General features: G+C 41.9%; 1 protein-coding gene across 4 annotated transcripts in view; it reads right to left on the reverse strand.

The window, feature by feature from the left end:
• Positions 1-8,099: 8,099 nt before the first annotated feature.
• Positions 8,100-24,083, reverse strand: part of STARD13 (StAR related lipid transfer domain containing 13) — a 305,799-nt gene continuing 289,815 nt past the window's right edge. For all 4 annotated transcript variants that reach the window (XM_085320652.1, XM_085320651.1, XM_085320654.1 and 1 more), the window contains 7 exons: positions 22,197-22,395; positions 18,975-19,182; positions 17,790-17,904; positions 16,794-17,015; positions 15,757-15,974; positions 11,275-11,451; positions 8,100-10,902 (listed from right to left, as the gene is read on the reverse strand). In XM_085320652.1, the coding sequence (XP_085176778.1) occupies positions 10,785-10,902; positions 11,275-11,451; positions 15,757-15,974; positions 16,794-17,015; positions 17,790-17,904; positions 18,975-19,182; positions 22,197-22,395 (1,257 nt within the window). In that variant the 3' untranslated portion in view covers positions 8,100-10,784. The remainder of the gene's footprint in view (positions 10,903-11,274; positions 11,452-15,756; positions 15,975-16,793; positions 17,016-17,789; positions 17,905-18,974; positions 19,183-22,196; positions 22,396-24,083) is intronic.

The following is a 24,083-nucleotide window of genomic DNA, read 5'->3' on the forward strand; positions in this document are numbered from 1 at the left end:
AGCAAAGATTTTAAACGGAGAGAGCTCCATACTCGAAGTACAAAAACAGCTTGAGAGAGCATGGTGGTTTATTTTCTGAGGAGTCACAGGAGTATGCAAGTGTAGCAGTGGGTKCCAACGTGCCGTAGGATAAGTAGACTCATTTCTTGGTTTTAATTGTGCTTCTAGAATGGATCGTTGTTGCCAGTTTGCCCAGTGCTCCAAATTTAACATATTGTAGCATACAAAATTATATTTTTATTCAAAATATTTTTGTGACATGAGTGCAGAGCTTCTGTTCTTTTCCTTGAAAAAGATTGAAGAGTGAATGTCAGGAGAATGTCTTGGCTAAGTGAATGAAGGAATTGTATATCATTTTTGTACAATCTGAGAGATGAAATAAAGATATTGTACATAACAAATTGTAACATGATCTTCATTTTTAATCTCTCGAGGTTTCTGTTTGCAGCAAGAGTTATACAGTACCTTAGGAGAGATGCTGTGATAATGCCGAAAGGAGTTTGTGCTGCTATTTGTTTTTTCCAATGCCACATAAATAACTGTAGCTTTTGTTGGGGATTGGTGGAGACAAGCCGTTAGGCTTCTGCCTAAATGGAGGTTTTTCCAGCAGAGTTATGTCATGGGGGCTCTAGAAGTATTTTTTTGATTCTCTGTTTTTTGATGGTTGGTTGAGTGAAAATTGCTAGAAAAAAAAAAAAAAAAAAAAAAAAAAAAAAAGTAACCACCATACCAATATAAAAGTGTATTGATGCAATAGCTTATTCCATTAGTATTACTGCAATAAATTTTACAGCTCTTCTATTACAGTAGAGTTAATCACAGCCTAGAAGGATTTTGTCAGCATAGATGTGGCACGAAGCAGCCAGTTTGTGGCATATTTATTAAACATCCTAAGGAAAGTAAATGTCAGGGTTAAAGGAAGTGGGAGCAGAAAGGGAAAAAGACAAATGAATCAGACGGGGGCCATACAAGTGTCAAAATCTTTAAACACACCACGCGGGATTCACTTTTTCTTGTGTTGTATTATTTAACTTTTGAGTCACTTTGAGAACTCGTTCTGTTCCTCCTGCTTTCAACATCTGCTGGGTGAAACCAGCCTTATTAAGGAGGAAGAAGTCAGGTTTAGGTGCTGTGTTTCAGCTTCAGCTAAGAAAGTTCAATCTGGTTCCTTCTTCAGTCATACAAAGCTAAGAAGAGGAGGCAAGGAAAAGAAAGGGAAAAGCCTTTCCTGCCTTTGATGTAGCACTCTTAGCTTGCCAAACCACCCCTAGTGAACCATTGCAAGGTTAGGCTGGTGCTGGTTGGTTAAGCCACCCCTTACCTCCTCCTTTTTTTTTTTTTTTTTTTTAAAAAAAGATGAAACTAGCAGAATCAGATATGTCAGAGACTTTTATTTTGTTTCCTGGGTTGAACAAGAGCACAACTGTTTGTGTCAGGCAGTTCTAAGAAAATTAAATTCACTAAGAAAGCAGCAAGTTGAAATAATAGCAGTCTGCAGCCAAGACACTTGTGGGTGGTGACATTTTGCTGGCTATTATTTTGTGATGCTTTGTGTGTTTGTGAAGGAGAGGCAGAAGGGCCAGAGAAGTGGAAAGAAGCCAGGGAAAAAGTTAATGAAGCAGGGCAGAAAATCCAAAGACACAAGAAGACGTGTGAGTTCGTCGCCCGGAGAGCACGGACAGAACAATCCCTTGGCATGCGAGGGCCCCCTTAATGGACCATGGGACTTTGAATAGTCTTTGTTAAAAAAAAAATAGAAAAAAAGAATATAATCTGAAAAATGCTTATATTCATCATATTTATCCCTTAATAGATAAATGCTACATGATGAATTTTACTGCAGGTGAAAAGGCTTTTTCTTGTCTCCAGACTTACTCAAAACACAACGTGCGAGAACATCGTTAGCCATTTCTGGCTCTCCTGGTCTCTGCAAAATGTGTTGCTGGCCCAAGTCCCAKGAGACCCTCAGGTGTCTGAGGTGCAGAGGGAAACTGAGCACCGACAGGCCAAAGCGATCCGTGCTACCATTACACGAAACAAAACAGCAGTAGTAATGGTGAGGATGTTTTCTGAATACTACAAGTTCATATCAGATCCTATTAGTTTCTGCTTAAGCGCTTTCCTATTAGTATTAGTACTACCTTCTATTAGTAAAAATAGTTTCTTCCTCACTAAAAGAAGAGGGTGAGTGACACAAAAAGCTTTGGATTTTTTTGAGGAGGGAGGATGAGTTTTAACACTTCCTTCCCAACCCGGGAGGTGTAATACTGCCTGTCGCTGTGATTTTTATGGAAGTGATACTTGAAGGGGAACGGAGGACCTGGGCAGAGCTTTTTCAGCCCTCCTGGCTGGCTGTTAGGAGCCTGAGATGCCTCTGACGGCCAAGCGCAATTCMTGGGGCCAAGGGCTGCCGGGGGGCGAGTGAGTGTCTGCAAAAAAGCCGCGAGGAAGCTGCGGGCGCATCCAGAGCCGGATGTGTGGTGCGACCCTGGGGAAAAGCAGAGATGAAAACATGCCTCGGCGGGATGCTGGCTGCAGGGAGGGCTTGGCGCTGAGCACGGAAAGAGTTGGCTGTTGTCTGATTCCCTCTGTGTTTGCGGCGCTGCAAAGGGCTTTGTGCAGAGCTGAAAACTCGCAGGGCTGCAGAAACAAAACACCTGACCCAAGAAACCTCTTTTTTTCCGCCCGCTGGAAGTAACCACAAATAGGTCAAGTGTTCAGCGAGGTGCAACAGCTGAACTCCGTGTGCTGTAAAGTTTTACGAGGTGACAGCGTTTTGTAGCCTGGCAGTGGGGAAGGCAAAACGGGTTCTGGAGGGCAGCTAGTGCCCTGCCGGGAACGGGGAAGGGAGCAGCCGGGCGAGCAGGCTCCCGGCAGGCTGCAGCCCGCCGTGCCRTCCCAGCAAGCGCAGGAGCCTGCCGCTTTTGCAGCTGGCCACAGGTGTAGTCCGGGGATTTTAGCCCTGGATGGAGAACGCAGCAGTATCAGTTCCAACTCTGTCACCGGCTCGTATTCCCTCTTTGGGCAAGTATTTACATTTGGGCCAGGAAATGGGGATTGAAATACTGAAGTATGACACAGGCAAGCCAGGATGTATGGTTTATTCAGAAGATAAAATGCTGTTTATAAGCCTTATGGATTTTCTTGCTGATAGTTACTACTTTGCAGTAACCCTTCTCCATTAGAATCAAACATTTCTTGTTTCCAAAAGCTGAGAAAATAAATGCCCATGAAGTGAGCTGCTGGTGTTACAGTTGCCTTTCTCAGCATTAGCTGAGCATTTAAGCCCGCTCCTAGTGGATGTTTGTGATTTTTTTACACATTTGTAACTCATTTATYAGTCACATTGCTGCAGGATATGTGAACGGATATTGCCTTGCTGTGTATCTCATACCAGGAGGTTGCAGGGTCCTGCACTGTGCAGCACATGGTTGCTCCTACTTGGTATTCACCTGCACATTCCTCCAGCTGATGGCGTGCTATTATTGTGCTGGAGAAAAAAAAATGCAACCAAGCTCTTACTATTTTCTCCTTGTATCTGTTTGGTCATATTAATGCAGGATAATCATTATATAAATGCACAGGAGACAGTCAAGGACATATTCATTTTTAAAGTCCTCCAGTGCTCTTGTACTTCAGTCATTCATCTTCTGTCTTTAATTACAGCAAGTGATCTCAGAGGCACTTAAAAGATTAAATTACTCAATTATTTGAAAAAAATGAAAGCAATAACTGTATCTCTTTTCTGATAAATGCAAGCGATGGTTGAAAAAGGTTGCCCACAGCACAAAATATTGGAGGCCAAGAAGGCCATACTGGAACATTTTGGCTTAGCCCAGTGTTACCAGGCTATTTAATTTTTCATTATTTGCAATAATTAATTTGTATCAAAAATAGCAACAAAATTTTCCATCCTGTCCTGGTGATTTCAGTAGTGAAGTGAGTGGCACTCTTCAGCTATTTACAGACGTCTGGGCACCTCTTCAAGGGCTGAGAGCGCCATACATGACAACTGAAGGACAACCTCACCTGGCTCTATTACTGGTTTTTTGTACTATGATGCCCTTAACATCAGAAACATTGAGCAAAGCACGTCTGCATCCTCTTTCGTGGTGTCAGGTTTTCCAGAGCAGATATACATTTTGGAGGTGTTGCTCCTCAGGGACACTCCTGAGCCAGATCTGTTCCTGCACCTGGCTGCACAGGGCACAGCCCGAGCCATGCAATTCTTCACTCAGGAGGTCAGTGGATGAGTGGGTCAGTCAGTGGGTTGGTGGGTAGGTTGGTTGGTCGGTGGTTGGGTTGGTTAGTAAGTAGGAGGGATGGTCGGTCAGCCTTCTGCTCTCAGACCTATCACACCAAAGCCTCTACCAGCAGTGTCTTGCAAAGGAAAAAAACCAAACAAACCAGTCCTACTGGGACTAAGCAGAAATACCAGACTCCCTAAGAAGCAGATATGACTTACTAAAAAAGTATCTGGTAAGGAGATAGTGTGCGAGGTTGTCCGTCTTCCTCAGGGCAAGTGATGAGGCTGGGTCAGGCAAACACTTGGCAAAAGACTGCAGCTGCCTTGAACCCAGAAAGGTCTGCATTTACCGTGGTGCTGGGCTCCTTGCGGATCTTGTTTGGTGACACACTAACAGTGCTATACATGGAAGAGTATATTGCTTTCTATAGTCAAACTCCTTGCTTTCAGCTAGGCCCCATGGCAAATTCAAAATCTCTCTAAACCAAGTAAGTCTGGGAAAAAAAGGAGAAACTGTTTCTTTTTGATTTGCTCTCCCCCTCCCCACCAAGCCAGACCAGTCATGGTGCTGCAGCAGAAGACCAGGCACCGTGGAGCCCAGGAGGTGCAGCAGGTGGTCGGGCAGGCTGAGCAACACTCAGCTGCCTGCTCTGGTCGGGTGCTGGGTATCGGGCTGTGCATAAGCACCTAACCAGCATCTGTTTGGCACATGGTGGTGGTGGGGTTACTGCTGGTGAACAGATGCTGCTGGTAGGGTTACTGCTGTCTGGTCTGCCACCTGTGGTTGCCACATTTATTTAATTTTTAAAAAATAGTAATTTGATATGCAACCTCTAAAGAAAAAGAAGTTGTTCCAACAAGACTCTGGAGTGGGTCTGGCATGGTTTGGGGAGGGACAGATGGTCACGCAGCTAATTCGCTCCCATAAATTKCAAGCTGTTGCAAAGTCTCACTGTGGCAAGTGCTGGCTCCATGTTTGAGTTGCTATAAGCAGGTGAAAAAGAAAGAGCAGAGTCTGCAGTTTTAGGCTGAGTTTTCCTAATGCCCATTTGCAAAACTGAATATTTTGATTAAAAAATAAGCCCTAATCCTCTAGTTGGTGTCTCTGTGAAGCTCCATGCTGCTACTCTTTCCAAGCAGGGCAGTTTCTTGCTGGAATAGAAGTTGTTGCTGCAGAATGAGGGATTTTCTTGGTAACATGCAGTCACAMCCTGTGCACCAGCCCCTCTGCTTGCAAATTGGTGCCAACAAACYGCATGCAGGTGCTCCCGCTCCAGAAAGTTCAGGTAAAGACTAGTTCAAAGACTGCATTCAAAATGCAGCTGCTACCAGCTCCCTCTTCTTGCAGGACACACATTCTGTGGAGGAGAACTGGAGGCCCTGACTTTTCATGGTGGTGGGACTAAGAGAGGAGTGCAATCACTGTGCAGTGGTGCAGGCTCATGGTCGCTCTCGGCTATTTTCCTGCTCTTGCACTTTCAGGAGAAAAATGGACACAATTGTTCCTCATCACGGACCTTTGTCTCTGTTGTGGTGCACAGGACATTTGGTGCACTGTGCATTCAAACTCTAGCTGTCTGAGGATGCTCAGCTTCCCCATATYGTAGCCATGGACTGTGACCATTGACTGCATGGCCATGACCACCCTACCATGAACTATGAACCCTGTGGATCTCTGTGCAGTCTTGGGGCATGCTGGAGCTGAGCCCATGAGAGAGTATGTTGGGTCCAAGATCCAGGCTTACACAGTGGCATAATGCAGTCAGTAACAGCTACCTGTGACAGGTCAGTAGTAGGGTAGAAGATACAGTTTCCAGTTTCAGAGTCACAGGAGATGGAAGGAGGTAGTGTTGAAGTTACTTTTTATGTAAAAGATCCAGCTTTAATTAGAGACATGAAGTGTCTCTGGTGCTCAGGCTCCCTTCTGTTCAGCAAATCCTCTTCTCATTTTACCATGGAGTCTGAATGGCATCTGGCCTAACCTCRTTTTATAGCTTCATTACACAGTAAACAGCAAATTCAGTGTCCCCCTCCCCCCCCCGCTCCTTTCCCTTATAAGTGTCCAAGATGAATCACCCTCTGTTGTTACTAATAACTTTTCATGGATTAGGAAATATATCTGGGAGTATGTGTAATTTTCCCTAACATCAACCTATAAGAGATAGACATATAGTTATTGACAGACATCTTTATATTTTCTTGATTTTTTACTCATTAACCCAGATACATTGTTCAGTTTCGTGTTAGTCCCTGAGTTCTACATACTTACACATTTGCTGAGCTGAGTTTATTCACATTGAAACAGGACAGTCTRGAGTTGCATGGTGCTACTCTGCATCCATTATTTTTGGGGGGAATGGTCTTTGCTATCTGCRTACTACATTTGAGTAACCTATGATGTTGAGAGTATTGGGATTACAGGCCTCACTTTCATTTGTACCTTTTAGCAAAGTCCAAACACCCACCTTGTTCTGAATCAGGGACCCAGAGCATATTTCTGGTCCTGGTGCAACTGCAGGTGTAACAATGTCAGCGCTTGGTCTAGCAGTCACCTACATGAAGCTTTTGTGCAGCCCGTCTGGCAAGAACAGCATGACATGGACATGCTAAATCCCCATAGGAATGCAGCTTGCTCATGCCTTATAAGCACTGCTTGCTGTTATGATGCCTGGCAAGATCTATATTTGTTCACCAGCTCTTCCAAGTCACCATTGAGCTGAAGTGATAATACAACTCTTTAGCCTCTCCTATTTGATTTGCTGGCTCCAGCAATCTTTTGTGTATTTTTCCCAATATTTTTATGTCACAGTCGTTTGAGTGTGTACATCCCATGCTCTTGTCTAACAGCTACCTGCTATTTCTAAGAACATCATCTCTTAGGGATGCCAAGATCCTCAAAGGCTGATGCTGACTCAGCACAGCAAGTGCATCAGACGGCAGGAGGTCTTGTTGTGACTCCTGCTAGAGGTTACAAGGTGGATGGGTGCCCAAGAACTCATCATTATCAAGACTGCATATACTAGGAGTGGAAACACCAGTGCTGTTAGTGTTGGGACAGTCTATTTGTCCAGAGATTGCTGAAGGTAGGTTGGAGGGAAAGATGGGAGTGAGAGCACATTACATACTATGTTTCTTTGCAAGAAAAAAAAAGGACTTACGTAGATGCTCATGTCAGAGAATTGGAAAACAATATTTCCTTTCAGTCCAAAGTTAAATATTTAGTTTTCCCTGAAGAGTGGGACAAAAAAGCATTTGCTCTTCTAGCAGTGTCTAATAGCTGGCTCCCTGCTCAGTATCCTGTTTTCTGAGACATCTTTTCTTTTGATATTCAAAGGGAAAGTCATTTGATCTGCAGATATGTGCAAGACAGACCACACAAACTGCTATCCTGATGTTGTGTCTTTTTCTCTTCTGCAGTAGTTTGAGTGGCTTTGGGGTGGCTAAGGTCTCATGAGGTGAATCAAACCATCAACACCACAACTCAGTAGTCACTCTTGTAAATCTAGACTTACATTATTGACAAGAATGCAGGTGCAGAAACAAGGTGAATTCAGAGGGAATCAAAAGTGCCTAAATACTGCTGAAGACCTAAGTTTACCTTTCTCAAGTTGGCCATCCTAACTTGCTGGCTTCTTTAGAAAATATATTTCTCACACGTATTTGCCAAGAAGCTCTTGTATATACCTAAGAATAATATAGAATAAGCCTAATAGACAATAATACAGTTATTTTTTAAAGTCCCATATCAGAACAGCTTGGCATACAGCAGGCTGTAATAAAAACAAAAAGGCTCAAACAGGCCGTGTTTGTTTCTTGTGCCAACAGATGAAATGAACACATAAAGGAAACGKGATTCTTTAGTGTATGCAAATTTATTCAGCTCTGCAATTATTTACAACTAATGACTGATACCAACAGATGAGGTAAAAATATGAGGTATTGATATGAGTATAACATTTAAAAATGTAAGTATCATAACGTATTCTCAATGGCAATGTAACAATACGAAATACTGTGGTAGCTGAACTGTAGACATGGCATAAAGTACATTTTAAAGGAAACGTATTTCATTGGTACGTGGCTTAGAGCTGCTGGAAGTACATGGCAAAGATTCGGCAACACTAGGAGGGCAGAGCTACCTTGCTAACCGCGGCAGGTGGCCCAGGGTCCCTTCCAGCTGAGTCAGCCAGGGTAAAACCGCTGCCCAGGTTTTCCCTTCATTTCTTTATGAAATTATTTAGTGTTAGGCAATTGCTGTTTCCAGTGCCTGAAATGCCATGTCCATTAATCCAGAGGCACTATTGTATTCATTTATGCAAACTAATGTAGCAGAAGGGCTCTAATTGCTCATGTTTTGGGAAACAGCCTGCTCATCCTTTTTCCGAGTGAAACCTGCTGCCATGGCTACGGGCGCCAAGGGGAGGAGGTGCCGGTTTCTGGAGCTCGCAGGGGCGCTGGCAGCYGGTGGCAGAGCGCTGCCCTGGCCCCGCCAGCTCCTGCACCTTGAATCCTGCTCGAGGTGGGCGTCGTGGACGCCCAGGGCTGGCTGGTGGCCGTGCCACCTGGGCAGCACCAGGACCTCCTGGGCGTGCAGGCACGCCAACGCTCACCCGCCGCTAACACTTCAAACCAGGAACTGTTTGCACACTGCTGGCCACAAACACAACACGAGCTCACAGGCACGCAACCGCCCCCATCCTACGAGTCAAACAGCAAAACACGGCTGAGACCGAGTGAAAGAGAGGGGCAGCTCACCGGGGAGAGGAGACAGGGACTTCCCAGGGTCCTGCTGCTCCAACGCAGGACAGCGCTGGGGGACCTGCCCAGGTCTCGTGCTGGCTCTTGCACCCTGCACTCTCATGCCAGCCAGGGCACAAACTCTGCAGCTTCATGCAGGAAAGGCCTTTCCCTTAACTGGCCTCATCCTAAATCTCAGTGGGTTTTGTTGGAAGGATTGAACTAAAACACTGGCTGTGAATGACTCAGCTGGTTTATGCAGCAATAAATAAACAAAAGCGATTAATGAAGTACAGTATTAACTGACTTGTACATTCTCATGACTCATACATACAAGTTCATTTTTGGTCTTAGGTTAGTTAAAAACAAAACGGAACCCCTTCTCAAAGGTAACGGCAACACGTTATTATTACTACTTTTAAAGCATTCTTCCATTAGAAAGTAATAGGTCCCTGAAAACGAAATGATGTAATGGGCTTAAATGGCTCTTACTCCTCATAGTCAGGGCTGATCCTGCTCCCACCAAGCCATCAGAGGCAGGACCATGCAGATCAGTGCAATATAGTATGAAAACGCTTGCTGTTATTGCAAAAGTGATCTTCCCAAGCATAGTCTGCATTTAATATTTCAGATCTTTGAGATGTGTTTAAAAGCTTTAAAAAGTTCAGTTATTTTTATAGGAAGAGTATAAAAAGGCATGGTATTTATCTGCACATCTCTGTGGTCACTGGATGTGGAAAATCTGCTTTTTGAGTTTCTTAATAATTAGCCATCTCTATGGAAGAAGGAAAAAACAACACAGAAACACTTACTGGACAAAATGCTAAACAAAAGATTTACAGCTTAATAACTTACCAGTTTGACTTCAGACAAGGAGGTCACCTGAGGTCACCTCAGTACACACAGCGTCATCTTGTACTTGCTAAGAATGAGCAGTTACTCTGAACACTGCAAACAGTGAGACTCTCTAGTGGCAAATACATCATTAATTAAGGCTATAGGTAAACTTTCATCATCTTGTACTAACAGTCACAAACCTTCTGCAGCTGAATATAGATGGCCTTCAAAATGCCTACCTCGGTCACATTTCCATTTATTTTATTTGGTGATACTGATTCATTCCTCATCACTTTTAAACATACAATAACCTCCCTCCTCCTCAGTTCTTTTAATTCTTCCTACATCTATTTCCAGGTACCTCCTTGTAGCATACACAAACACGGAACAAATTTAAAAACAGGTGTTTCTGTTATCACATGGATTTTGCCTGGTAGCCCTGTGATAATAGCAAACACAGCTTATATAGCAGTGTCACACTAAAAAACAAGTGACGGATTCATTTAAGGTCCAGCTGATGCAGGTGATTTCTTCTACAAAGCACTGAGTTATATACAAAATAATTAATTTATACATATACATATATATAGATATAATATAGATATAATATATACATTCTGTACATAATTTATTTACAATTAAAATACGCTTCTTAGAAGCCTTTAAATACCAGAGTTATGTAACACACATGTAATGGTAATAGTCTAGTTTTAAAGTAATAATGATAAAATCTCTTTGAAAAAATGTTTACTTCAATAATTGAAATTAATGTGGAAAGGCTGTCGTGGGGGGAGGTGAAGTCTCCAGAATAAAAGAWCTTTCCTATAAAATTCCTCTTTCACCTTAGTTCAGACCCAGTTTTAGTCAGATTTCTATTACAAGTAAATTAAACAAGGTCTTTGCTTTGTGTCCTTCTRCTCCGCCATACCCTGATTTATGCTCACACACTTCCATGAACACTTCCTCAGATTTTCGTTTCTGGTCCCTCGGCAATCAGAGGCTGAAATGAGTTTCTGATCCTGGCAACTTCTGCTGCACACAGATGTCCAAAGCCTTTGTTGTACCACTCTGGGGAATGTCCTCTGAAGAAATGAAAGGACACGATTGTTGAGAAACCCAAATACCCAAGAAATACGCTCCACAGGAATGGGCCTGTCATGCCTCCTATCCCTTCCTGCCCATGGTGTTGGGAACTTGGAATACTTGGCATTGTAAGCATACTCTGAGGTTTGCCTTTGTAGAAATCAAATAACCAGATTTTATTTTTATCATCTTAACAGTGATGGCCTCTGAACAAAAAAATGAGCTTGCTGAATAGAAATGCTGCAAAAATTCTCCCCTGAAGTGGCAAAGCTACATTAAGTGTGTCCTCTGCTCCTGACACCTCCCCTCCCTGAGCTGGAGGTTTTTGCCCTGGTGAATGGGCATCTGCTCTCTGCAGATGGGACACTTACTTTAGGTCAATTCTGCAGATATGGGTCAGCCTGGCTTTTCCTGAGCCACATGGCTCGATTAGGTACTGCGAGTCCATCACAATGGCTCGCACACCTCCCATGAGAGGGGCCTCCTCGTGCTCCACAGAGATGGCCACCAGCATACACATCCCCTTTGGCAAGTCGGTCCTCCACGTCCTGCAGTGACACATTCAAGATAGAATCACTTTAATAACCAGACTTCTTTGAGTACCTGAATAACAAAGAGCTCGAATCAAAGTTGCAGTCTGTATGTCTGCTTATCACCATAAGGCCGAAAAGCCACGTGTCAGATGGCTGATGAGAGAATATTACCTATAAATACAAGCAGGGGAAAACACAAGAGYGGGAGAAGGGACTTACTAAAATTAAAATACACTGTTTGCACAAGACCCTAGTATAAACTGGACAAGATCGTAGGCTGGCAACTGCTGGAGGTGTATAGCCATGAAACCCTGGAAYAGTTTTCCATGAGAAATAGAGAAGGTAGGAAAGCTAGTGGTTTTCAGAGGGAAATTAACTGATTTTTTTCTATGGAGTTGTTGCTTGTGATGTCCCTGGACTGTCCTAGGAGTCCCTGGAGGAGTYTTGTGTCTCAAAATGGTTGAGACTTTAGCTCAAAATAGGCCACAGACACTTACCAAACTCGTTTTTCAGAGCTAGACTCCCTTCTGTAAATGTATTAAGCTTAGCAGTGGGTACCATAGCATTGCCCAGAACAGTCCCAGGAGCTGAGACCTTCAGAAGGGTCAGGGAAAGATCTTGCTAGGTACATTATTTTCCTGAATAAGAGCTGAAGATTCCACCCTGAAACCTATCTGGTTCTTGTGCCCCGTCTCCTTAGCTGGGGATCTGACCAGCATGTGGAAGGGCCACTCACCAGCTGTGCTGCTGGCTGCAGGCAGAGAAGTTTTGCTTCTCCACCTCAACCRCTTTGTAACCCTCCTGCATTACGGCCTTTTAGACAGGCAAGCAATCACTCTGCCCATGCATCTGGCCTGCTAAATGTTAATTAACTCTGTTTCCAAACGAGTTTGGTTAGTAGAAGCCTGGGATATTGTAGGACACAGCACAGTAGTGGCTGGAATACAGCACCACTCCAACAACATTGTAAGCCTTTTGGGCAGGATATGGCCCATTTCCAAAGTTTGGCAAGGTCAAAAAGGGAGCGCTAGCTACCCAGCAAAGGCTGAAATGTTGCATTACACCTAAGCAGAGTGTAACAGAACAGYAAATGAAGTTTAGCATAGCAAAAAGCCTCCTTACTACCAACACTGACTCCTGAAACTCCCCAAACATGTTTCAAGGGCATTTGAATTAAAAAAGTGCCCTTTCATGACAAGCATCTATTTAATCAACAGTATTAACATACAGTACTCTTGGTGATAATAAGTATAATTGCAGTGCATTTCAGTAGGATGTTCTGCTGCTAATACCCACTGACACACAGCTGCTGACAGCCTCTTCACGTGGCTGATAGTGCAGCTGAGGCCTGCTTTCTTAAGGTGGGCTTTGGTTTGCTGTATAGTAAATATCTGAACCCACTTGCAGTTCATTCTAACATAATCATGGGCTCTTCTGTCTCTTCTCCTACAAGATATATATATATATATATATATATATATATTTTTTTTTTTCCTTAGAGGAGGAATAGTGGAGTTTTCTGGAGCACAGAACCACATTTTCTCTCACTAGCTTTATACAACTAAGTTAGCTTTACCTGGGAATGAGTATTGTATCTAAAATTTCAGGAGCACGTCACCCTATTTCTCAGCTATCCAGTGACAGGCAGTTGTGCTCTTATTACCAAGGTGTTTCTTTTCACAAGCAGACAGGTTTTGGACTGGCCTCTTAGGATATATTTTTATTTTGAGTACTGTCGATCATTTCCTTTTTTCCTATCTCAAGTTTCTAGCCTACATCCTGCAGTTTTTTATCAGGTTCAAGAGACCTACAATCAGTATTTTTTTCTTGATCTATTAGCATTTTCTACACATTCCAGTGCCTCACATCTTTCTTATCTTCCTTAAATTTGTAGCATGTTGAATGTTTCCTGTTTGGCAAACTACTGGCCATAGCACTGGGCTTAAATCTCACAGGATAGTCTAGGATAAATTCTCACTGTAAGATGATGTTTATCATCTTTCTGTGAACTGTCTGACATAGGGAATATGCTACTTCAGAAAGGTGCTTGCAAAGACTGYTAAAATTTGGACTATAGCAGGTATTTTAAAATTCTACATTTCGGATATGAAATTCTGGGTTGCCGCTATTACTTGCATAAGCTACTATTCAAGAACATACAGAAAGACACTAATTTCAGAATGTTTTACATGTGTATGTGCACTAACACAAATGATGAGCTATCTGCTGAACCACTAACTGCAAAGGGATCATCTTCTCTGCTTTGCTGGGACTATCATTTTGGTACCTAAGTGGCAATTACTTGGGTCAGTTGTGAAGCAGAAAACTATATCAGAGACTGCAGCAGACTTAGAATTCCTAATCCTGGTTATATGGATTTAGGCCAGTGTTACTTCTCTAATACTTCTCTAAATATCACACAGTAGTAAAAATGGGCATGACACCTCAAATCACAGTGGTGCTATAGCACTTAACATTACACACTAGAGGAATCTTTCACAAAAAGTGATACACATGCAGGGCAACTGCGAACTGCTCCTGGTCCTCGGCAGACAAAACGGGGCCCTCCCTTGTCCTCTTGCCCTTCCAGCCCCTCAAGGGATTTCAACCTCCTTGCTATGACGGTCTGYTCAGAAGAAAGATCAAGCAGGAGCGTATTCTTTCACCGCCAACAGTTAGATTGGGAGGGGAAAATTGTTGTCTGTTAGAATATATTTATTCATATCCCCAGAGGTGAATAATAATTTCACTGGTCAGTTCCCACCAATCATAACGTATCAAATTGACTGTGATATTGCTGGCTAACCTTGCTCTAGACTTAATGATATAAATTAAGAGAGATAAACAACAGGAATTGACAGATTTGCCTGATGGCTATTTTCTGCCTTTAAAAAACCCACTAGGGCTCTGTCTTATGACATATATTTCAGTCCTGGGGGTCATTCTGCCTGGGTTAGTGAAAAGAATGAGAACCTGATGGYAAGATTTTTCTTTAACTGATGTGATTGCACACAGCGAGCCTTTAAAGAACATAAAATACCATGAAACCTAATAGTGAATTAAGTGCCAAATAAGAAGGCAGAATTACGGTCCTCAAAACCCTCCCATTGCTCCCAGACAATCTTCTTAGCGCTGTGCAGAGGGCCAAATTTATCACTGGTGTAGATTAATAATATTATATGAGAAATTGATTATAAAATAAATTAATTTAGCCCAGTATACTGTGGACAGACAAAGAAAACAGTGCAATGTGAGGACTAGTTTTTTCAGATTATAAGGAACTTGCAGAAATATTTAAAAAACCTTCCCCAAGAGTTCCAATAATTCTTATTCTATCAATTCTGTAAAAGAAAACTGACATTCATAGTAGGGATGTACTGTTATATTTTACTGGGCTTGTCTTTTACCTTCAATCTTTGTTCCCTCTAATACAACTCTGACTCAGTGGACTATTTCCTTTGTCAAAACTGCTTATTATTTATCTGGTGCATCTTTTCAATCAAAGAAAGCAGAGACCAAGAATGGAAATGCGCAAAACTATCCTGAAATAAATAACTACAGGACTGACTCCACCGCAAGTGAGATATTTTAGCAACTCCACTATCGCTCCTAGCAAGAAAAAAGCCAGGGTTTCAAAGGCTGGATGTGCATAAGATGATTTTTTTTTTCTGTTCTGTATGGGCCTGTAGACAACAGCAGAGCTCAGGCTGAATCTGGAATGTCAACCTACAGCTGCAGATTTATTTGAGAGATTGCATCACTTGGAAGACAGTCAGAATAGATATCAACTATCCCTTTCCCTTCATTTCCACAGTAGGATTTTTACATTAGCAAAAACATACAGCATTCCTTGGCCTAGAAATACTCTGACTGCAAATCTAATACAATGACTTATATAGTGACCACATAACAATCTTGGCTTAAAAGCATCACCATCTTCTCTCCTAAACATTTGACTCTTAAACATCAAACATTCCCCAGAGAACAGCAAAAGCAAGGCAATAAACAATTGGGTTCTATTTGCACTGTTTTGACAACAAACAAAGCCAAGAGTACAGCAGCTATTATCAGACATCTGTTCTAAGGAATAAACGATATTTATGGCCTCAGGAGTATGTGCTGCTCAAATTACATCAGAGAAAAGGTCAGCATGCTCCAGGTGTACAATTTTAATTTAATTTGAGAAATAAACCATGCTGCACAGAAGTAGAGTTCTCTAAGTACAACTATATGGATGCTAAGGCTGAAAGGAGACAACAACAGATCTTTCTTATACACACCGTGGGAAGCGAAGATACTGGAGGAGTGCCTTTAGCTTACCTTAGAACAACAAAATCTCGGACAGGATGAGGCGCCATGCTATTCAGAACATACTGGTAAACTTCCGTTTGCTTGTCCAGGCTTTCGACAATCTTCCACTGCAAGAAGTCCTCATCCCAAATGTGGCGTTCTCTCAGCACTCGGTTCAGGACAACTGATGGGGGAGCTTCAACTTCCACAGAGGCTTTCCAAAGCCTTAGAGGGTTCCCATCCCCAACCTGAAGTAAAGCAACAAAAAGAATAAAACCTCATGATGTATGAGCATATGTTCTCTGGTGGATAATTGAGGACAAAACCTTGGAATGGACACCTATTTCAGCAAAAGAAGTGAAGTTGCAGAGCGTGCATCTCCCTGCAACTCACAGTATAATGCTACATTTGCTGCTGACTTGCAGGTTTCTGTTTTGACTTTTTGTATTTCCAACAGCCCTGAACTCCCACTGTCCACAGGGACCCCCTGACACCCTCCACCTGGGTATAGTGGTCTGGCTTTCTCTGAAGAACTGAGCAAGCCTGGGACAATTTCAAAAATGTTAATAAAAGTTGCAGTTATCAAAAATTCAACTAGAGCAAGAAAAAGAAGATCAAGGATAAAAGTGGACATATGGCTGACCAGTCCAAGTAAAGCCTGAAAAGGTTTTTTCATACCTACATTTTGACAGTGTTTTGTGAATTGTTAGCAAACAACAGCATACAGTCAGAAACTGCCTGTTCCCCAGTCGGAGAACTTAGGCAATGTCACTGTTGTTAGTTCTCATCACTCTCTCTGGTTGCATTGTTTCTTCTATCATTTACTTGATCTTTTTTTGAATATCTTAGTTTGCTTCTGCATGTCTTTCCTCAAACATCATAACTGAACCACTATCACGTTACATTTTTATTAACAACTTTTAGTGATCTTCAATAAAATCTATCATCTGCTTCACCAGACGGAAAGGTCTGCATTTAGCCATATAGTAAGTCAATGATGTGTCCCAAAGGTAGGCTATATTTTCCTTTGGTTTGTTTACTCCTTTTTCCATGTCTTCTGAAATTACCTTTTTGTAGGCGAGTTCTGTGTTCTCTAAACTGGAACATGTGACCCATCCTTTGAATTTCTCTTTTGCTTCTTTCTGGAGAGTCTGCATGAGACTTTCAAGGTACATCTGATAGTTCCCTCCTTCTTCATCCACTTGTTTCCCTAGTTCTTCCAGAGTGGGAGAATGCACTTCAGCATCGACGTAGGAGTTTCGAGACTGGGTGACCATCTCATGTGGGACCTGCTCCAAAGAAAGAAGGTAAAGCACAGAGGAAAAATGTCCTGCTGAGAACCTTTCTTAAAGGTAATGTTTAGGCTGAGGGACCATTTGGTACCAAATCACAATGAGCCTATTATCTGGAAAGCAAAAACCTATTGCTATCTTTGTTTATTATACATGGTGAGCAATCAAGATACTATATTGAAACAGTCAATGGTCAGCATAGCAGTACTCATGCAGAACAGTATCAAATGTCAAAATATCTGTGTTACTGATAGGCTACTCCTCCAGCCACCAAAGATGTTGCCTTGTGCTCTTGGGAAAGGGAGATACAAGCATTCGCCTTCCTACACCTGCAGTGAAAGTAGCTCCAGGAAGGACTATCCCTCCATGTGATTTCAACTTTCTTCCATGACACAAAGAAATAAAATATGTCGACTTTCCTCTTTGACATGGATTAGTTTCAACTGAAGTGCTAAAAGCACATAATAAAATTAAATATTAAAATAGTAGATTTTGATTTTAATTAGACAAAAATGTCCTAATCCTGTAATATAGGTTGAAAGCTGCCACAGAATAATTACCTTGCATTTTTAATAGTTGCATCTTTGAATGCTAGAAGGGAATAGTCATAACGAAATGAGATAAATTTTAGATGGAACAGGTTTACAAATAAGTGAAGCACCATCAATCTCTGAGCTAATATAAGACAGAAAATGTAAGCATAAACATAAATACTTCAAAGGATGCAGCATTATGTGTCCATGAATAATGCTGTTTGAGTGTCTCACTCACCTCAAAAAGTTTGTTGCATTCCATTATCATGTGAGCAAGTCCCTGAGTAGCTGCCAGGTTTTCACTGAGGTCCTTCTGATCTGGTTTCCCTGTTGCGTATTTTTTCTGTATCACTCTGTAATTGAATTCAGTGTATCAGGTAAAAAGAGCTGARTCTTTTTAATATGAAAGCAAACATAGTGGCAGGCTGTTCATGAGAGAATAGTCAGTGCTTAGTTTTCTTATATCACAAAGATTTTTCAGACTATGTGGACTATGGGCCTTTTTCAAAAGAAAAATGTTTATGCAAAATATTGTTGAGCCAAAGCTAAAAACAGGAAAGATTACATATGTCCTGCATTAGGTGTGGTACATTTTGGAATGGACTTCTAACAGCTATGATGCACAGGGTTTTATGCCATCACTAGTTAAAGTGCTTGCTCTGACACTGGTTGTAAGATTGGCCATGAATCTGCGCGTATTCCAAATAAGATGAGTAAAGAGGCCAGAAGAGACATTAAGTGGAGGCAGTAATGTTTAGCAGAATCTAGGCCCTGTTTAATCTACACTCACCATCTTATACCCCATCTTACTGTGGCCTGACATGAACTCAGCTCTCCAGGAGGCAAGAGTGTAGCCAGAAAATCCATGGAGTGTCCAAACATAAACACACTCAGTGGCAAAAGGGGGGCTGGGATTTCCTGACCGCAGTCCCACGCTTATCTTGCTTATCTGATGTCCCTTCAGTGAGCATTGTGCTTCCTCCCTGGAAACATCTACTGACTTCTGCAGGGATATGACTATACATCTTGTGCCATTCAGTGAAAACCTACATGTTAAAATCCTTTAAAATGTCTTCTCTCTTCATTACAGCTAGTCTTTGACTTCAAGCAGAGCAAAACAGGCCCTTGCCCTTCAAAAGCCAATACTGGTCATACAAAACYCACTTGAGCCCCACCGAACGCGAAGTAGGCACTTGCATATTCGCAATAGGCAGATAGAAGCACCCTGCTGGGCTTGCAAAAATGCCTTCTGTGCGTGCACCGGTGTGTTTTTGGCTCTGTAGTATTGACTTTGCCCTCTCCATGCCCTTTGTAATGTGCAGTGGAAAACAGACATTGCAGAAAATTTTACTCTTCAGAAACACCAAAAGCAACATTTTGTATTAAGCCAAGGATATGACTATAGCATTAGGAAGAAACTTACCTTGGGGAGCTTTCCTTCTTCACTATGTTAAGGTGGAAGAGGGAAGGGGCCAGGCAAACAGCGATGTTCATGGGAGTCATCTGGTTCTCCTCCACGGAGGTGACATCGCTGAGGAAGCACAGCAGCGTCTGCAAGACTTCCCGGTTCTCGTCTGCCATCAGCATGACGGCTGCCTGCACTGCCTGCAGCCGCTGCTCTGCAGGAACATCTGAGGAAAGGCACGTGGTTGTCAGTGGGGTCAATCGTAGCACCTGATAAGGAGCCTGGAGCATGCTAAAGTTACTCAGAAATTCACACTTTTGGAACGGCTTTTTAAAGAGGCAGAAGAAAGGGCTGAGATCAACCAACTGCTGGAGCGCTGCTGTGTTTGCTCTTCCATCAAGCACAGTGTGCCCAGCCAAGTTTATGACATTTCTCTGTTTCTTATGCATTTAAAAGGCTGTTCCCCAAGCAAAAGACTGAATTTCATTTCAAGTTTATGAAGTGAGAGTAATACTCACTATGCATAGCTTTGAATGTTACTTTTCAGGTTTCTTTTGTCCCTTGGGAAGACAGTTCAAAAGTCTTAGGAGAGCTAAGGGAAAATACTAACACTTGTTTCCTAGCCCATAAAAGCATTTAATGAAATCAGTAATGGATGTGCTTAAATAGCATCTAAGGCAGATTCATTTCTAAAACTACCATAAGTTTTCTCAGTTTGGATTAGGAGCCCTCCTCTGGGCATTACACACACTCTATATAATCGAACTAAAGAACAACAGAAACAGATTTACAGTACAGGGAACAGTGAGCTTTTAAGCTCTTCCTGTTAGGCTTGTGCAAATGCTTTATTTTAAAAGCTTTCAAACATGAACGACACACAGAGCATAGTGCCATGTTTCCAATTATCTACAGTGGAAAGGCCAGGCCTTTCTGAGAGGCTGGAGAAGTCTGAGATAAATATGTGCAACATGTCTTTTCTCTGCATATACCCTCTTCACACTCCCTCACCTCTGTTCTTGAGCTGACAAGCCTGATGCACACAAAGGAAGACCTGCTAAACCTTCAAGTCATAGGTAAACAGCAGGCAACTGAGGGTTTTCATGAAATGGAAGAGTTTCATCAAGGCCATGCCATATAGAGGACCTCACTAATCATCTCATCCCTATTTCCATGTGTTGTAACAAATTAAGCCATTTCAGATACATGAACAAAATCCTATCAGAAGTTCAGTAACACCCAGAAAATCAAAAAACCCTTCCTAATACGCCTTCCTAATATGCTAAGAGAGGAAAAATCCTTTCTAACCCCACATTAGTAATCTGTTAAACAGAATGAATGTGAAGAAAAAATCCCAGCCACAGATTTATTTAATTGCAGACGTTATGAAATACAATTGGTATCCCAACAATTTTCAACATTTTTTTTCTCTGTGAAAGGGGTTCTGTCAGTACTGTCTGAAACACAGAAATATATTTGTTGTTGGTCACACAGAAGAAAACACTGCTACTTGTTTTTAATCCAAAATGTTGTTCTCTAGTGTCTAGAAAGCCCATCTTTTCCCTTTGCTACCCTGGTTTAAGTAGACCCATGCTCAAGTCTCTCTGATATCCTTTAAAACACTTGTGCAGTTCAAGAAAATCTTTTCTCCAAGCAGTGAGCTCTTCAGACTTCCTACTGCCATTCCATGTCAGGTTATAGAGTCAGTCCATGCCTCTCTTTACAGCCTTTTGTTGTTGGCTGGTAGAAATGTTTCACTGTTCAGCCTTCTGGCTGTTGTGAATCCTAATGCCAGGCTCCTGCCTCAGGAATGGGAATTCTTGCTGATTATAGGACTGACAATACTGAGACCTGCCTTGTTTTCTGTCCTCTTGGCAAGGAGATAGTTTGCGTCCAGTCACTCCTATGATGAGATAGGTCATTCCCCGTTCTGATCAAGCAATAGTTTAAACCTGATCTGTTTCCAAAGGCACGGCCTTCTAGCCGATAAGCTTCTCCTGGGTCACTTCACTGATGTAAACTACCGTGACTACAACTGTGTTAGTCCTGAGAATTCCTGTGGTACTTCTGAACACGCTCACCGATGCATGCGTAGGTAGATGTGCTATGCAACCTGCGAGCGTGAAAGAAGAGGGGGAAGAGATGGTCCAAGGCTGGGCGCCAGGTGTTTCAGTGCACTGGTGTCATAAGACATCCTGGGTGACCAAATCCACTAGATTTATTTGTGGTGCCACCCCTCTCTGAAACCTGAATCAYAGCACTTCTCTATCACCTAGAGAAATGATGATGTTGAGCACACCAGGGACTACACCCAACAGACCGATCTTTATGGTAAATGRAGGCACAGAAGTAACTTAGATTCTTAAACACTGGGCTTATACAGTGTTAAAAATTTCTTTTTTGCTGGCTGGGTATGCTTTTCTGCATCTGTCAAAGCACTGGCAGACTAGTCTTCATAAGTGACATTCTCAAGAAAACTCTAATTCCTCTGCCTTTCAGTGTTTTCCTCACTGTTTATTGTTTATTTCTCCCTCAGTTTCGACAAGAAATACACAATTCATTTCCTGATTTACATGAATTTTTAGCATTCTGATGTATTTGAGTCTCAGATTTTGCTGAAGACTTCATATGCTGAAAAGAAAAGAAGAAACCCTCTGTTCTTTTTTCTTTATCTATTAGATTTTTACATAAAACCTATGTTTAGGAAGTAAAGGAAGGCAGCTGTTTTTTCACATGTCCATTTTATGAACTACAATGAAAAGACAAATAATCAAAAGTCCCAGTAAAGAAGGGAATGGTACAGGTGCACATTCTCATGGTCAAGTACCACATTTTCATGTTCAAAAGACTCAAGTGTATTGAGATGTTTGCAAGAAACGGACTTGCAATTTAAAGAAATCTGAGAAAAATATGAGTCTCTATATTTTTTATGTCAATGGGCAGCCTGTCCTTGTGTTTTTTTTAATGTAAAAGACTGATATTTTGAAAGCTTCTTAAATTTAGATATTGTCTTTCCATTATAGTTCACAGCATTTTGACACTGAAACCTTCAAGCAGTTCTAAAAATCTCTCATCTAAAGACAATGAGGGCAGAGAAGCTCTTTTCAGATATCTTAGTGGTGAACAGAAAGAATACAATCCAGTGTTAACAACATGTTTAAAAGTATTATAATACTTTATTATATAATACATAACACATAATCAATTGTAAGCATTTATAATAATGAAAGTCTTTCAACTTACACTGGTAGATGTGTAGAAAGGTCTCTCCCAGCTTACTTGTGAGGAGAGGTTCTGGCAAGTCCCTGAAAAACTGCTTTACCATGTCTGCCACATCATATGCTGACTGGTCCTCGTAACTGACATTTTCCGGGGAGCTCTCATTCATCTGACGTAAGGCCTGGATTCGGGATTTCACTCCGGATTTTCGAAACAGACCCACCTAATAAGGTGCCAGATTGAGTTGGGTAAAAGGACAATTTACTTACAGAACATAAAAAATATTTATGACAGGAGGCTTTGGTTATTACCAAAGCTACGATAGTTTATTTTACTCTAGGCATTAGCAAGAGAAAGGTTTTGCAAATGCCACAGWTCTAGTTCGCCCGCAGTTGCGTGAACAGCCTCATGGTAGGACTTTAAGAGTTAATAATTCTGTTCTTCTATATCAGATCGTAGACGAAAAGTTCAGAGTGCATGTGGTTATGCCGTTGCCTGAAGAGTTTAAGCAAGATCCTTAGCCGATATAAATCAGCGTGGCTTGCTTGGCTCCAGTGACTGTCTGTTGATTTACTCCAGCTGAGAATCTGGTTCCTCATGTTTATTTGGGTATATATTTTGAAGACTAACAAGAAAATATTATGTTCAGCTAAGTAATAAATGCTGTGGCAAAAGATTAGTACATCCTGGTAGAGCTTTAAAACCAAGACCAAATCTATTTTTTCCCCTTCCTGTTCTCTGCTTCCAACAGTTCCCTCAAATTCCACTAAAAAGCCCAGTTAGAAAGCAGAGGCCGCAGAGGGGTTATTTGAGTAGTGTCACTAAGATACATTTTTATCTTGTTTGCTTTCTATTCTGAAGGAAGTGGTAATTCTCAGAACGAGGCCTGCTGGTGCCTTCACAGCAGTGCTGCCCTTTTACAGTAGTAGTTCTCATAAGTGGAATTCCCCTGAGGTGAATTCCTGAGCGTGAACCACTTTATTTATTCCCAAGTGAGTTCACAGTGTTTCATTTGGGAAGTATTAGCACTGTTTTCCTTCAGTTTTGCAGGGGAAAAGGTGAAATATTGAGAAAGATCTACAAAAATGCATTTTTGGGGGTTTTGAATTATAGGCTTCAGTTCCTCCACGTCTGCTGGCTTGTTAACTCTCAGTTCAGCCTACTGCATGGCATAGTCAGCCAACAAAAAAATGCAAAGGCAAGGAAATATGCCTGTCACCCTTCTTCCTCTCACTTCCGCCAGTGCAGAGTTTATTTAGMTCTATCTTCATCCCGAACTGCCTCTCTAGAATGCTTTCCGTGTTCATTTGTAAGGCATTTAGGTTTTTGTTATCTCATATATTAATAATATAGATAATATAAATCATACTATATGCTGTTCTGTGAGAGATGTATTCACTTACACAGGGATGAACTAGTATGCCAGGCTGAGAGCAGTGGCTGTRAGCTGCTGTTCTGCTCTGTCCTTTCATTTATGAGTTCAGTGTTGCTCATGATCTAAATATATATGTAGGAATTACAGAACAGGAACTTGCCCTGTGTACATCTTGGTGCATTATATTTCTGTTCACAGGTGAAGCTCTCTTTGGTTTTGACAAGAGACCCAAGAAAGAACATCTGTCTGTTTTTATCTGGTTTTCCCCTTCCCTTTCTGTTCTTCCTTTCAAATAATTTCTCTGCTTAGTTGCCTGTGTGCTGAAAACACAGGACAATGCTGATTCTACTCAAAAAATAAAATTCTGGCATGTGGTAGATAAATGTGATAGCAAAAATCCCAGCTCTGTTTTTGATGGAAAGTGTCCTTGCTGGCATTAAGAACCTCTACAAACTTACAGCTCAGTTTGATGTGACAGGTCAGACATCCAGTCTCATCAAAGCAATCTCCTGTTGCACATCACCCCGCTACTCCCA

Source organism: Rhea americana, unplaced genomic scaffold (genome assembly GCF_003343005.1).
Source record: "Rhea americana isolate MKP2758 unplaced genomic scaffold, rheAme1 scaffold_65, whole genome shotgun sequence".
In the NCBI taxonomy this organism is placed as follows: domain Eukaryota; kingdom Metazoa; phylum Chordata; class Aves; order Rheiformes; family Rheidae; genus Rhea; species Rhea americana.